The following is a 14,776-nucleotide window of genomic DNA, read 5'->3' as shown; positions in this document are numbered from 1 at the left end:
TCCCTGGAAATCTTCAAGAGGAGACTGGATAGGCACCTGGGGTCTTATGACCCCTCCCACGCCCAGTGCTCCTTCCTGCCCATGGCAGGGGGTCAGACTAGATGATCTGTCTGGGTCCCTTCCGACTCATTGATTCTATGTTTCTATGATTTACTTCAGAGTGTTTCTCAGTTTACTGTGGAAAAAAAGTGGAGACAACACATATCTGTCACATTTACTCCAAAGGAAGTGCTGTTCTCCAGTGGCATAGATACTTCTGGGGAAATCAGAAATAAATTTACTCTAGTGTGTGTCATCTATTGGCTGCCATTGTGAATTTTGCATTGAGCAAATGGTTACCCCAAAGTATATGGGCTTCCTTGCCACTTAGTGGCCCAACACTGTGGTAGCACTTACTTTGGGCAGCCAGCTTGGGAGAGTTCAGAGTAAATAAACTATGCAATTGGTCTAATAAAAGATATCACCCAAAGAAATCCTTGTCTATCACATAGTTCCTGGACCATGATGACTATAACATCACTCTTTCACTAATGAGTAAATTGACTGCAGAATTAAACCCAGGATAAATTATTCAAGAGTAAACATTGTGCATGTCTGCACCCTATGATTTGAGGCAACCTTAGTTCTGGAGCAGTAGAAGTAAATAAAAAATAAACTCGAACAAAGGGCCTTGTCATAATCATTTGTCCAGAAGTCTGAAAGGTTATACTAGCCACATACTGGGCCCACACAACTGAATTGATTTCTGTTCTTTTCAGCCATGTTATGAGATTTTTCATTTTGCTTTGTTGATAAGGTGACCCTAAGTGACTGCTGTCTCCTTTTATTATCTAAGGGTTCTTTCAGTATATGCAGATTCTTGAAAAGCCTTGCTTAAAAATAGCCTCAGAAGTAACTAAGACAATCCAGGGCCTTCAGCATAGCACAATTTCCGTATTACTTGTCTGCATGTCTTTCAGGGAAGGACGGTCCAGTGCTCATGTGAAAGGAGATTACCAGCGGATTGGAGACGTCATGCTCAGGAACATGCGTGCATTGAAGGTAGAAAAACATTCTGACTCTTCCGGTTCTGAGAGGTTAAATGCATTGTCTCCTACTGACAAGGACAGTTCCACTTGGAGAAATTCATCAGTTGATTGTGGCTTGGAAACCCATTTAAATCAAAATTTTCTGTGTCTTCTTACTGGTTGTCAGCAGTCTAAGGGGTTTGTCTATGTGGGGAAATTAGCCAGTGTATATGTATAATATAATTATTCTTTTCTAGTTACACTAGTACAAATCCCCCATAGAGATATGCTGTTCAGGATAAAAGTGACTTTAATCCAGAATAAATGCTATGCTTTTTTATTACTTCAAATAATTATTCCAGAATAAAGTAACTTTTATTCAGAGTAGAGTGTTTTCAGGAGGGAGGGTCATAGTGGAATGATAGTGGGAAAATGGCGGAAAATTTTCTAGAAAATCACCATCTTAGATGGACATCTGCCAGAGAAAATTTCAGCCTGTGGAATTTAAATTTTGGCAGATCTACAGGAACATGAAAAATAGGATCGTATAATACTTAATGTTAGTCAAGCTTAATAATCCTACCAGCTCCTCTGATAAAATATAGAGGTACACACACACATGATAATTAATCATCATCTCTTTAGAACAAGAATGAGCCAGCCACATTTGAACATATTTACAGATTTTTAATAAAGTTAAAACATAAATAATATACTTCATGTTGATTTTTGCAAGTAATTATGCAAGTTTTTATATACTGTAATTCAGGATGTATTGTAAATAAAACTGGGGTCAAAGGCAGAAGGCTACTCCACATTGACTCTCTTTTTCATATTTATTTTTAAATTAAGACAGCGTTAGGAAATATTCCCCTCTGATTCTAGCCATTCTTGTGTCTGTTGTGATCCAACAGGAGTTTACCAGCTACTTGCAGAAACATGATGAGGTCCTGACAGAACTGGAGAAAGCAACCAAGCGCCTAAAGAAACTGGAAATGGTTTATAAGGAGTTTGAACTACAGAAGGTTTGCTACCTGCCGCTCAACACTTTCCTGCTCAAGCCTATCCAAAGGCTTATGCACTATAAACTAATTCTGGGGAGACTTTGCAAGCATTACACGACTGAACACCGGGACTATGCTGATTGCAGGAGTGAGTAACAAAACTGTTACGCAGATGGTAGCCAGAGCTCTATTCTATTTATTGGTATTTGTGCCTCAGTGTTTCTTCCTGGTTAAAAAGCTCAGAACAAAAGCAACTTTTCTTCCTCTCCCTAAAAAATGTTGTTAGGCACACAACTTACCTTCTTGCCCTCTCTCTTGCTCTCTTCCCCACACTCTGTCTCACTTTCTCATGCACATACCCACACACACACACATGCATGCTGTCAAACAAACAAGCCACAGATCAAGAGTTAAAATAGAGGCAATGATTTTATTTCATGAATGTGTCAGTTGCTCACTCAGGTATGAAGATAGGGGCCTGTAAAAACTTGTTTTAACATTTACAATACAATGGAGATACATTTTTCTTTTAATGGGTATAAGGTATCCCAGTCCCTTAGGTTTTGAAAGCTGCAGCCTAAGTATATCTTTCTCTTTTGAAGAAGTATTTTGTTACTTTTTCTTTATGGGCTTTACTCTGCCTTTTAGGTTTGAGACATTCTTCAGAGCTGTTAGTCATATTTAGTATCAACTGCATCCCTTCAACATTTCTCCTTCCAGCAAAGTGTTCATGTGGCCTCTAGATTGCCCATCCAGTTTGTGGGATCAGCACCATGCAGACAACTGTCTAGCATGAGTTTTCTTTGTAGCAGACCCCATGTATTTCATCTTAACAAAAGACCTCCTTTGCCTTTTATTTAGCCTGTCTTCAATACTATTAACAGACGACATTTTAGCTTTCCAAGAACAGGGAGTCTCTTTCTGAATAGCTACCTCCTTTTTCAGCTGCTACTGGGAGACATCAGAGGGCTATACTCATGAGTGGTGTTGATTGACCCTAAAGTTGGCATGGCCTTTGAGCAGTCCTGTGCAGATTGGCTCACTTTGTGATCATCTCCAAATGCTGCTGTGATTAGAAGCAACTTTCTCCAAGGCTGTGAAAGAGCTCATGTCTCTAGGCATCCTCCTGCTTCTGGACAGTCAGAGCAGCCTGTTAGTTCACTACAGTATATTTCACATCTCTTTAGTACTCTCTACTTCACCCTTATGCAGGTGACCCCCGCTGTTGCAAACTACTGGTTTCAACATGGTAAAGCAGCAAAAAGCAGCACAGGAACAAAGGAAAATGTTATGAAGGGCATCCAGTGATGTTCAGTGCACCCTAACACCGAGCATAGGTAGGCCCATCAGAACAGGGAGAAGATAAATCCTCCATTAACACCAAGTCAATGATAGAGTCAAACCACTGCCAGAACCACAGTTCTGTATCATTTTTTTTCTGCAGAATCTGATTTGTATGAAGAATTATCTTTGGTTCCATCTCTCTATTCCTGAAGGAAAAGAAGCAATTATTAAAGCTTCAGGGCTGGAGGAGCTAGCAAGTCATTTGCTTTACTTGGGAGCATATGTCCTCTCCTTTGTAGTGAGCCATCAACATGTGATGGACTGCAAAGGGAGGCTGATTAAGGCACCTGTCTGTACACTGCACTTCAGGCAATGAAGTCTGCCTTCTGAACATACCTACTGATGTTGGATACCTGAGGGGTTTTAGAGATTTATTTGTGAGCCTCAAGAAAAAAAAATCACAAGCCACATAGTTATGTGGAGTTAAAAATGTAAGGACAAGCAGGGGAAAGAAAGCATTGGATGGCATTTGATAAATGGAGCAGGATTTGCACCATAGGATCCTTGTCAGCAAAGTGCATATTGCCACATATTGGGTCTAATACACAGTTTAGGTCTGTGTGTGTCTATAAAAAAAAAAAAATGGAATCCAGGCCTGTTAGGCTGTATGGCCTTTAACTAGACATATAAACCAGACCCTATGGTTTCCACTGAGTTTTTGGAGAGGAATTGAGTGGATCCAGAAGGTGTGTAGCGGTACAGTTGCATCTCCCTTTGATTCCTGGTTCACCCAAAGTTTAAAACTGGCAGTGGCAGCAGCATTTCTATTCAAGCAGCAGTGAGGCAGTCACTTGACTTCATGGCTCATTATAATCTACCTGATTCCTTCTAAACTGTTCATTCCACAGGTGTTAATGACCCTCTCTCCTTTTTAATGTTCTAAATGTTCCACTAATTAAGCTAGTCTTTCTTCTGCAATTCTGCTCTCTGATAGCTGCTCCCGGTAATGTAGCTCCTATTACACAGCCCTGCAGGCTTTTTTAACTCTAGCTAACTCAAGTAGGGAAACATTAACTCAGGTGAACAGTTGCTCAGGTGTGGAAGTAACTTCCAGTGAAGCATTGGATGCACTATCAAGATGCTCATGACAGCTTGATTTTCTTTTATGAATCTCAAAGAGATGTACATTCAATTCTAATGACTACAGGACTAAAGAAACAACACATTTGGATTATTTTTGTCTAGTTTGTTCTGTTTTTTAATACATAACACATGATATAGCAAATTATTACTCATTCCAATGAAAGTTATACTTGTTTTGTTTTGATCTCAAACTCAATAATATAGCCCCATGGCCCCAGAATAATAGTGAAGCTTCTTGTTTTTTTCTACCTGGAGAAAAATGTGTTGTTACATCCAATGATGCACCACAGCATCTGCACCCCACCTTTTCAAAATCCTAGATTCCCACATGGGAGGAATACCTTGTGCACTGTGATTGAAAAGGAAGGTAATGCCACAGCTGCCCCCCTTTCGCCCCCAAGAATACATACCTTAGTGGTTATGTTCATTTCACATGCTGCTATTCCAGGCATAAGCATTACCAAATGGGCCTCAGAGAGAAATTACCAGCTAATTTCCTGTCTTTTGAATAGCATGCCCAATAATGCTTTCCTCTCTTGAGCAAATATATAGCAATAAGATGTCCCTTTGGGGCAAGTAAGATTAAAATATTGGGTAATCCGTATGGACTTTGCAGCCTAGTCAGAGGAACCCTGAATGGGTAAAAAGGAAGAGCAGTTCTAATATTAGCTCCTGTGATTGACCCCTCTGGAGGCTGGATGCCTTCTCTTCCTGGCTAAGGCAGGCAAGCTCAAGTACAAATTTGCTTATATCAGAAAGACAGAATGCATTAATGGATAATTATTTCATTTCCTTTCAGGGCTTATAAAAAGCATTGGTGTGCTCATTCTGCTGATTCAGCAATGTTTAAACCAGTGTTTCTCAACGTTTTCAGATTTAAGGCACCCTTCAGAAAATGTCAGCTCTTAGTTTTCACTTGTTTTTTTTACCACAGAAAAATACTAAAGCAATTCTTCTGTTGTGAAGAACACAGAAAGTCCAGGACAGGTCAGAATGGTTTTAACACCATGGATGCCTACTTGAAATCTCTGTGTTTATCTTGGGAAGTATGTTTGTATACCTAACGCTGCTAGTATTGTGTGACACCGCACCACACCCTGGTTGAGAATCACTGAATTAAATGGTGATGATAGTAGTCAGCAGAAAGAGCTTTTGCTTAAAATGCTATAACCTCAACTTGCTAAACAAATCAATCAAATTAATTCCAACACAATTAGAATAATAAGATAGAAAATGCCAATTGGAGGAACACACAACTGGCAAGGATTTTTTTAACTTCAAGTCATAATTCTACTTTTAGCTTGTGTGTTAAAATTAGCTTTTTAAAATCCTTTCAGCCCTTCAGGCTTGGGACTTTTTCAGTTTTCTATCATATTCTAGTACAGTGTCCCCCCCACCCATAACACCAACAGTACTTTCCAAAGCGCAATTCATATTTGGGACAATATATTAACTGCCACTAGTAGAGGAAGCAAAAGAAAATACTGTTCTATTTTCATGGAAAAATCTGTCATTCCCCAAAGCTTCTCTTCTACCTTTGACAGAAGTTAGTATTTTTAACCAAGTTGGAAAATTGGCTTGTTTTGCTCTGCAGAAAAAGGTATGGAATTTTTTTTAAGTAGCTTCCTCATGTATGTATTCAAATGTAGCAAACTGTGCCCCGCAGCGTTTTGAGTCTCTGGTTTGTTAGTTTCCCATAATTATGACAAAGATTGTTACTTCTATCTTTCAAACCCAAGAGCTGGTTGGTTACAAGGTAGTTGCTTGTGGTTTTCCAAAGTGTAGTTGTTAAGTAATCACCAGAAACATGTCAGTATTCTAAAGCTGCAACTAAGCCCCATGTGATTGTAATGTGTGTGTTTAAAATTACATTAATCAATTTCAACCTTTCACCATCCTGTTGGAAAGTAACCAATGATAAAACGTTATCGAACCGCTGTTTTTGTCTCCAGTGCGTTGACCTGTGTTGTCCTGGCTTTTCCTATAGGTGCACTAAAGGAGGTCACAGAGATGACATCCCAGCTGCAGCACAGCTTGATCCGCCTGGAGAATTTCCAGAAACTGACAGAACTGCAGCATGATTTGGTTGGCATTGATAACCTCATTGTACCTGGGAGGGTAGGTAATTTTCTTTGCTTAACTTCCAGAGCCTTTATTGGTTTTGATTGCTTGAGAACATTCCAGTAACATTTACCTATTGCAGATTTGCCATAGGCTATTTTTTACATATATCAGGTCACTCTTCATGAAAAGCCCCTATAGTGCTTCAGCCTAGATTGATGTTCCAGTCTTATGCTCTAAGTGTGGCAGATAGTAAGGATTGGCCAAAAACAATGCACAGAAAACAACAGTGATGAGAGAGGCCTCTGTAAAAGCAAGGATTCAAAGTGTTAAATTTGACCTTGAATTTTCATGCCTTTTGGGAATGGGCAACAGGGTTAGCTCCTAGACATTTATTTTTGTACTTGACATATATCCATTAGCAGAACAACACATAGTACACTGCATAGATAACTGGTGGTGGTGAAGTAAAATGGGATACAAGTGTGTAGTAGCCATTAATCTAGAAAAGTGTCACATTTAGCCACTAGTTTACTGTGTAATGTTTCCTTTTCCCCCCTGCAGGAGTTTATCCGTGAGGGTTGCTTGTACAAGCTTACAAAAAAGGGTTTACAACAGAGGATGTTCTTTCTGGTGAGTGCATCCTTTCTGTTGACATTCCCTGCCTTTGAGGTACAGCCATAAATCAAACTTTGTTTTTCAGAAGCTGAGATGTTGCAGTGTTGATGAGAATCAAGAGGCTTTAACAAAGTGTCACTTCAAGTTTTTCATAATATGTAGGGGATGGTGGCAGCAAATTGTATACAAAGAATGATTGTTCACCCACCAGGGAGGTAGGAAACTCAAGAAACATGTTGCTGTCGAGTTCCAGTAGTGAACTAAAGCCATTGTTTTAACAGAAATAGACAAAATTGGGGAAAACTATATTGTTGCACTTCCAAAAGATGCAATAAAAAAATCTGTGGGGGAAAAAGTCCCTGGCTCTGTCCTTTAAACCCATGGGTTCTATTTCTTTCTTTTTTCAGTTCTCAGATATGTTACTATACACAAGCAAAGGAGTTACGGGTACCAATCAGTTTAAAATTCATGGACAACTTCCTCTCCATGGCATGCTGGTAAGTAGTTTCTTTAAATGCATACCACAGTGTTGGTTAAAGAACTAAGCTATTGCACATCCAGGTAGGTTGGAGCATTTGCTTTATGTAGTTACGACCTAAAATCTCAACTGCTAGCTGGGAGTAAGGTGCTCATGAACTACTGAAAGCAGCCTCGCTGCCAGTTTTGCCAGAATGGTGACTATGGACTACACCAGGCATAGGCAACGTTTTTTGGCCAGAGTGCCAAAAAAGCCACAATGTCTACCTTGGAATGTGCTGGAGTGCCAACATGCCGGAGGCCGGAGCAGCTGTTTGCAGCCTCCCAGCTGCAGCTGGGCCACAGAGCCCGGTCTGTTTGCAGCAGGGCTTGCAGCCTCCGAGCAACCTGCTGGGAACAGCCTGAGCTCTGTGGCTAGCAGCAGCAGCTTAGAGCCTGGGCTGGCAGTGGTGTGCTGGGCACACTGGCCTTGCGTGCCATCCTCAGCACGTGTGCTGGGGGTTGCTGATCCGTGGACTAGACCTTTGCCCATATGTTAAACAATGAGCAGTCTGGAGACAGTAAGCTTGTTCTCTTCCGTCTGCTAGCAGAGCAGTTAGAAGGTATACTTTGCCTAACCATTTTCCCATCATTGTCTGATGCTGATCATGGAATGCTGAACAGCACTATTACTTTTTGCACCTGGATACAACATTGTCCATATGCTCCCTCCTCTCTCTTCTAATGCAGCTGTTCTTTCTCTGTGTTTGGTTTGCAGCTAATAGTACTGGATCCTCCGGTAAGTAATGAGCTGAACTCCAAGTTAGAGTTTCTCCCTTCCAAAGCCACTGGCTTTAGCTGTCATACGGTTACAGATGTGACACTAGCATCAAACCTAGATTTTTATGTAGAGCCAAAATACACTTGAAGTAGAGACAGTGCTTTTGAAGTAGGTGATTCACACTTGTTGCAGCTATTCGGTCATACTTTGAATGGCGTTCCTATCCAACCAGAGATTGGGTACAACCCAGTAGGCTGTGAGTGATGAGAGCAACCTTTTTTCTTTCCTTGATGCAGGTGGAAGAGAGTGAGAATGAATGGTCTGTCCCCCACTGCTTTACAATCTATTCTGCTCAGAAAACCATAGTAGTGGCTGCAAGGTAAGCATTTCCTTTTTCCATGCTGCAAGCAAGGTAACATACACTTTATCTTTGACCCCTTGGATGTAAAGTTTGACCACTGGTTGCTGGAGCTAAGTCCTCTGGAAAGCAGAATTGTAAAAATAAACACTTCCCAGAGCTTCTTTGCCTTCCTCAATGCCGTGCTGCAGGAAAGTGTGTTTAATTTGAGCGATAAAGAGACAGCAACAGTGGTGACATTGCCAGCACATCATTTCTCAAGTCTGCCTTGAAAAACCTTTTAACCAATTGCTGTTCAGCAGGGGAAAAAGGGAACAGTACCAGCAAGATCATCACTGAGCCAAAAAAACCCATTAAAATCCAAAACAGGACAGAGGACTGAGCAGTGTAGAGTTCCTGCATTTTCCCTATGCCAGGAAATGAAACATGGTATCAGGGATGACTGACAAAGAAAGCAAGCTGCTTTTCCACTTAAGCTATTTCCTCTGTTAAAAAATTCAGTGTTCGTGGTTATTCCACTCCCTGGTGGACAGTGCAACAATAAATATTGCCTTCCCATCCTTTCTTAGGTTACAGCTTCTGGACAAACAGTAAAAGGAACACTACATCCCATGATTTGCTAACAGACATGTTGTTCCTATACAACAGTCACCACTTTATCCTTTGATATTTTTTTTTGTTTTTTTTAAATAGTTAAATAACCTTCATGTTGGATTTTGTCATTTTTATTTAGTTGCTAATTGAGCAAGTCTCCAGATAATATAGTTAGATTTTTGTCTGGGCAAGTAGTGCACAGCTGAGCTTGGAGCAGTGTATGTCAGTTGTACAAGGCAAAACCTATACAGTTAATTGATAAATAGGTAAAAAACACCCAACCACCAAACAAACAAGATGTGCAAAGTGGATCTGGCTAACTACAGATCAGCCTGACCTCTATCCTGGGGAAGGTCTTAGAAAAGTTTATTAAAGAGGCCATCCTTAATGGACTGGCTGACGCCAACATCCTGAGAGATAGCCAGCATGGGTTTGTTGCAGGTAGGTCTTGCTTGACCAATCTCATTTCCTTTTATGACCAGGTGACCTATCACCCGGACAAGGGGGAAGAGATTGATGTCATATATCTTGACTTCAGAAAAGCCTTTGATCTGGTATCCCATGATCACCTCTTGGCAAAACTAGACAATTGTGGCCTTGGGTCCACCACGATCTGCTAGCTGGGAAATTGGCTCCATGGTCGGACCCAGAGGGTGGTAATTGATGGAAGTCAATTTTGTTGTGGTGTCCTGTGACCAGTGAGGTCCCCCAAGGCTCTGTCCCTGGACCCGTATTGTTCAACATCTTCATTAATGATGTGGACATTGGAGTCAGAAGCGGACTGGCCAAACTTTGGGGCAAAGCATCCACACCAGAGGACAGGAGGGTGATCCAGGCTCAGCAAATAGGCGGATGAGAACCTGATGGTGTTGAACACTGAAAAATGCAAGGTTCTCCACCTTGGGAGGAAAAACCTGCAGTCTAGTTTTGGGCCCCACAATTCAAAAAGGATGTGAAGAAGCTTGAGAGAGTCCAGAGAAGAGTCACACGCATGATCAGAGGTCAGGAAAACAGAACTTACAATGACAGGCTGAGAGCCATGGGGCTCTTTAGCCTGGAAAAGCACAGGCTCAGGGGTGATCTGCACCCAGGGGTGATCTGATGGCCACCTATAAGGTTATCAGGGGTGACCACCAGTATCTGGGGCAATGTTTGTTCACCAGAGCGCCCCACGGGATGACGGGGTCGAACGGTCATAAACTACTACAAGACCATTTCGGCTAGACTTAAGGAAGAATTTCTTTACTGTCCGAGCCCCCAGGGTCTAGAACAGCTTGCCATCGGAGGTGGTTCACACACCAACATTGAACACCTTCAAGAGAAAATTGGATGTTTATCTTGCTGGGATCCTATGACCCCAGTTGACTTCCTGCCCCTCAGGCAGGGGTTGGACTCGATGAACTTCCAAGGTCCCTTCCAGCCCTAATGTCTATGAAATCTATGAGAATTTTGTTGGATTTTAGCATGCTCAAATGATGCAGACAAATGATGAAGAATTCATGGCCCTTAATGGAGGGTTTATTCTTTTTTATACTTTACAGTTATTTATTCAGTTAGTTGCATTGCTCCTAATGTTAGCAAAAGCTGTTGACACATACGCGTGAAATTCAGTTTTGAACGGCTTTGTAGTCAGTTATATCTTTACATGCTCACAAAAAAATTAAAGGTTTTTGAGTTCTTGTCTAACTGAAAATGTCTGCTTTTTTCCCTCCAAGTCCAACTATTCTAGAATTGTATGAGCCAGAAAGTGCTTTGAAATATTCTTCAAACTGGAAAAGTAAACACTTTTTTCCCAGTCTGTCATAACTTGGAAATAGTTTAAAGGATTTTTTCTTAAACTTTCCAGAAAAAAATCACTTCTGGGCTGAAACCAAACGTGGATTTTTTTTTCAGTTTGAAGGGAAACATTTTCAGAAAGGGATGACTTACTGAATAGAAGCAGCTACAAAGAACCATCAAACTGTACAGAGTACAACCAAATACCCAGTACAAGTATCTAAACAATAAAAGCTCAGCTCAGGTAGGAGGGAACTAGTATTTCTTTTGGTGTGTTTTAAATTCATAAGAAACATGGTACATAACTTTACATTTCATTGCTACTGGATAGGATGGGCCAATGAGTGTGAACACCAGGCACTGCAGGCCCAGGCTGACTTCAAAGGGCAGGAGTGAAAAAGAATGAAAATTGCAGGAATTTAGCACCCCCCCAGTTATATGGGCCCTGTAAGGGAAAGATCCTGCTGCTGCTGCTGCTGCTGCTGTTGCTGTGGTGGTTCACCACAAACCTGCAGTTTTGGTGGGGATTCTGTACAGGAAAAAGAGTTGCAAATACTGAAGGCAACAAGCTGAGGGTTCCTCTTGATTGAGGGCAAATATTGAGGGTTCCTCTTGATTCAGAAATCTAGGGCTGTGTTCCAACCAGCATCACTGTCTGTCTTTTAGCACCCGCCTGGAAATGGGGAAGTGGATGGAAGACCTAAACATGGCCATTGAAATAGCCAAGAAATCTACTGAGAACTCTGATGTGTTCCTGGAAAGCTCTGTGTGCAATCGCTCTAACAGTAAGTAGTATTTTCCTCCTTTGTGAATGTGGTGCCAAAGATGCTGTTTATGTTCCCTGCATTCTTCCTGCTGGAGTCTGTGATGTGCATGGTAGATTATATGATGGGTGCAATAACACTAATGAAATGCCCTTTCCGCATGTTACTTAGAATTGATTCTCCTCCATATCTTATCACAATGCCTTATCTGGTATTTTTGAAATCTGCAGATAGAAGCCTCAGCATTGGAACAGTATTTAATTTTTTGTAGTCTTCAGCCATCTCCTGTTTAGGAAAATTTTCCTCCATTTAACACTACAGCACTTTTTCCATCCAGAGAACCAGGCATCTTTGATGTTCAAGAAGTTCTTTTATATCCCACTGCTCTTACCCATCTCCATGAGCCTGTTGTTATCACAGCCTGTAATAAAGCATGTGCTGTTTCTTGTATCAGTGAATTTTTCTCTGTTCTACAGTGAGAAAGGCCTGTCTCCAAATAAGACACTCTCTGGACAGGACATTGCAAAATACACTTGCTGTTTTTACATGAACACCATTTTCAGTTTAAATGCAGCAGTGGGTCAGACCATTCCCTTCATCCCCAAATGCAGCTTGATCCTGAAGACCAGGGAGAGGTGACAGGTGAGACCTTTCAGGAGCAGTGTAACAAATGCACAGTGACATGTTCTTGTGTTGGGTCAGTTCAGGAAAAAATGAAGATGTTCAGAGGAATCCCTGCTTATATCACTGTCTGTGCATCACAGTTTTCTAAAACTGCTGCTGAATTCTCCTCCCCCAGGATCCTCTGATGAGGTCTCTCTAGAACAAGAGTCTGAAGATGACATACACTCTTCTCGTAGCTCGCTGGACTTGCAGAGCCACCACCGTGCCAACACTACCATGCATGTGTGCTGGTACCGCAACACGAGCGTCTCCATGACTGACCACAGTGTGGCTGTTGAGGTACCCGCCAGGGCACAGCTCTCACCTCTCACTCTGTCTTTCTCAGCTCACTCAGCTCCTGGTCTTCCTCCAGTACATGTCTCTTGTTGCCTTCAATCATTTCTGTGCCATGAGAGTGAGCAACTAAAAAGTCAAATCACATCTGTATGTCTGCCAGTGGTGCATGAGTGCCTGTGTACCCATACGCATGTTTTGCTATTTCCACCAGTTCAAGGAAGTGTCTTGAAGGAATGTGTGAAAGGAGACCTAAGACAGAATTCTTCACTTCTGTTTTCTGCAACCCTCAGAGGAAACTAACCATGCAGTTGGTATATCTCAAGTTGCAGCAAGGGAAGTTTGTTAGATATTAGGAAAAACATTCTCACTAGGAGGTTAGTAAAACACTAGAACAGGTTACCCAGAGAGGTTGTGGAACCTCCATCCTTGGGGGTTTTTAAGACCCAGATAGAGAAAGCTTTGGCTGGGATGATCTAGCTGGGAATGCTCCTGCTTTGAGCAGAGAGTTGGACTAGATGACCTCCTGAGGTCGCTTCCAGCCCTAATTTTTTATTATTCTATTTTATATGAGGGTCTGACTCTGGGTTACAAAGGCCTGGAGTCGTGTATCCTCTAGATACTCTACTCCCTTTGTTGTCCCAGCGATGAACAGGTTTTTTTAAGGGTGCCATTGCATCTTCCTGTCTGTAGGCCGTGCTCACCCCTTGCACACGTGACAGAAGAGCTGGTGCTGGGGAATGTCATTTCCCTTTCTGTTTATAAGTGTCCTAAGCTGCAGATGCAGCCTTGTGACCTGCAAGCTAGTATCTCAGGGTATCAGAACTTACTCTGTCTCAGTTTGTACTGCACTGAAGGCAGGAGTCCACCATGGAGACCTTTAGGGCTTCTCCTGGGAGTCCTGTCCACAGAGCACCGCTCTTGTCATTTTACATCTACATTCGACCCTTGCCTAGGCAGGCAGTTCAACAATCTTTGTTCAGCCAGAACTCTCCTGCCCACCTTTCTTGGGGAGGCAGTTAGCTGTTTTAGACTGAAGTTAGTCAGAAGGGAGGGTAGAGATGCACTTTTATATACTAACTAAATAAGATATAGAGATAGATAGAGAGAAGAAGCTCTATGAACCCAAGTTCACATCATCAGATGCTGGGGGTCATGGGTGGACCACTCATTAGATTCCTAAATGTAGGAATATGCAGTGGGCAGCATGAAATGGGGAGATCGGAGGAAGAATGCCTTGCATTTGAAAGCTTGTCTGACTATCCCAACTGCATAGTTGGTCCTTGCTGCAGGGGCGGGGGGAAACTCATAAGCTTTCCATAGCAACTGCAGTTGTTCAAGGGTGTTGTGTCTCACACTTGCAGCTTCCTGCCTTCCCTTGTGTTCTACTCTCAATGATTTAGTGGAAGTAATTAAGGCTGGGCATTAAACTAAAGTGCCTAGATTTTCAGTTGGCATACCAGACTAATAGGTTAAGTGATGAAATGTTTATTGCTTTTGCATCTGGGTTTGGAGACCAGAGTTTGTTGTCCAACTGGGAGACAAACTGTATCCTGTTAGAAGGAGGCTGGCTGATCTGTAGGTAAATTTGTGAAAGTCACTACATTGCTGTTTGCTATCCAAATGCTGTGACCCTGATTCCACTGGCTCAGCGATACAAAGTCTGAGTTCTCTCAGCACTTTTTGCTTTGACCTGTAGTGTGTATTCTAATGCAATCGTTCTCACATTTCCCTTTCTTTTAACAGATGCTTTTCTTTTGTCACTTTTTTCTTACTTTAAAATGCTGTATTATCTTTCTCCCACCTTCTCTTTCTCTTCAGTTTTCTGCTCTCTTGCTGTCTCTTCAGAGCTTCCTCTTCGCTATTCGCTGGGCCAGGCCCAGCGGCCCAACACCGTCACTCATGTTTGCTGGTACCGGAACCAGAGCCTATCCCTGTCTGATTACCTGTGTATGATTCAGGTAAAAACACCT

General features: G+C 41.9%; 2 protein-coding genes across 5 annotated transcripts in view; one reads left to right on the top strand and one right to left on the bottom strand.

Annotated features, from left to right (window-relative positions):
- FARP2 (FERM, ARH/RhoGEF and pleckstrin domain protein 2) overlaps positions 1–14,776 on the top strand; it is a 145,504-nt gene that overhangs the window by 121,142 nt on the left and 9,586 nt on the right. Inside the window, exons 16-25 of one of the 4 annotated variants that reach the window (XM_019543012.1) lie at positions 960–1,041; positions 1,922–2,159; positions 6,426–6,556; positions 7,064–7,132; positions 7,525–7,614; positions 8,352–8,372; positions 8,651–8,733; positions 11,749–11,867; positions 12,646–12,809; positions 14,625–14,764. In XM_019543012.1, coding sequence (XP_019398557.1) covers positions 960–1,041; positions 1,922–2,159; positions 6,426–6,556; positions 7,064–7,132; positions 7,525–7,614; positions 8,352–8,372; positions 8,651–8,733; positions 11,749–11,867; positions 12,646–12,809; positions 14,625–14,759 — 1,132 coding nt within the window. In that variant the 3' untranslated portion in view covers positions 14,760–14,764. Of the gene's footprint in view, positions 1–959; positions 1,042–1,921; positions 2,160–6,425; positions 6,557–7,063; positions 7,133–7,524; positions 7,615–8,351; positions 8,373–8,650; positions 8,734–11,748; positions 11,868–12,322; positions 12,810–14,624; positions 14,765–14,776 lie in introns of those variants that run through there. The other 3 variants (XM_019543010.1, XM_019543013.1, XM_019543011.1) reach the window with 3 other exon arrangements.
- STK25 (serine/threonine kinase 25) overlaps positions 3,461–14,776 on the bottom strand; it is a 47,760-nt gene continuing 36,444 nt past the window's right edge. The window contains exon 12 of the mRNA XM_019543014.1: positions 3,461–3,501. Within this exon, the coding sequence (XP_019398559.1) occupies positions 3,476–3,501 (26 nt within the window). The 3' untranslated portion in view covers positions 3,461–3,475. The remainder of the gene's footprint in view (positions 3,502–14,776) is intronic.

The sequence above is a fragment of the Crocodylus porosus genome, unplaced genomic scaffold (genome assembly GCF_001723895.1).
Source record: "Crocodylus porosus isolate Cpor-Errol unplaced genomic scaffold, CroPor_comp1, whole genome shotgun sequence".
Classification (NCBI taxonomy): domain Eukaryota; kingdom Metazoa; phylum Chordata; order Crocodylia; family Crocodylidae; genus Crocodylus; species Crocodylus porosus.
This window is presented reverse-complemented; position numbering and strand designations above follow the sequence as displayed.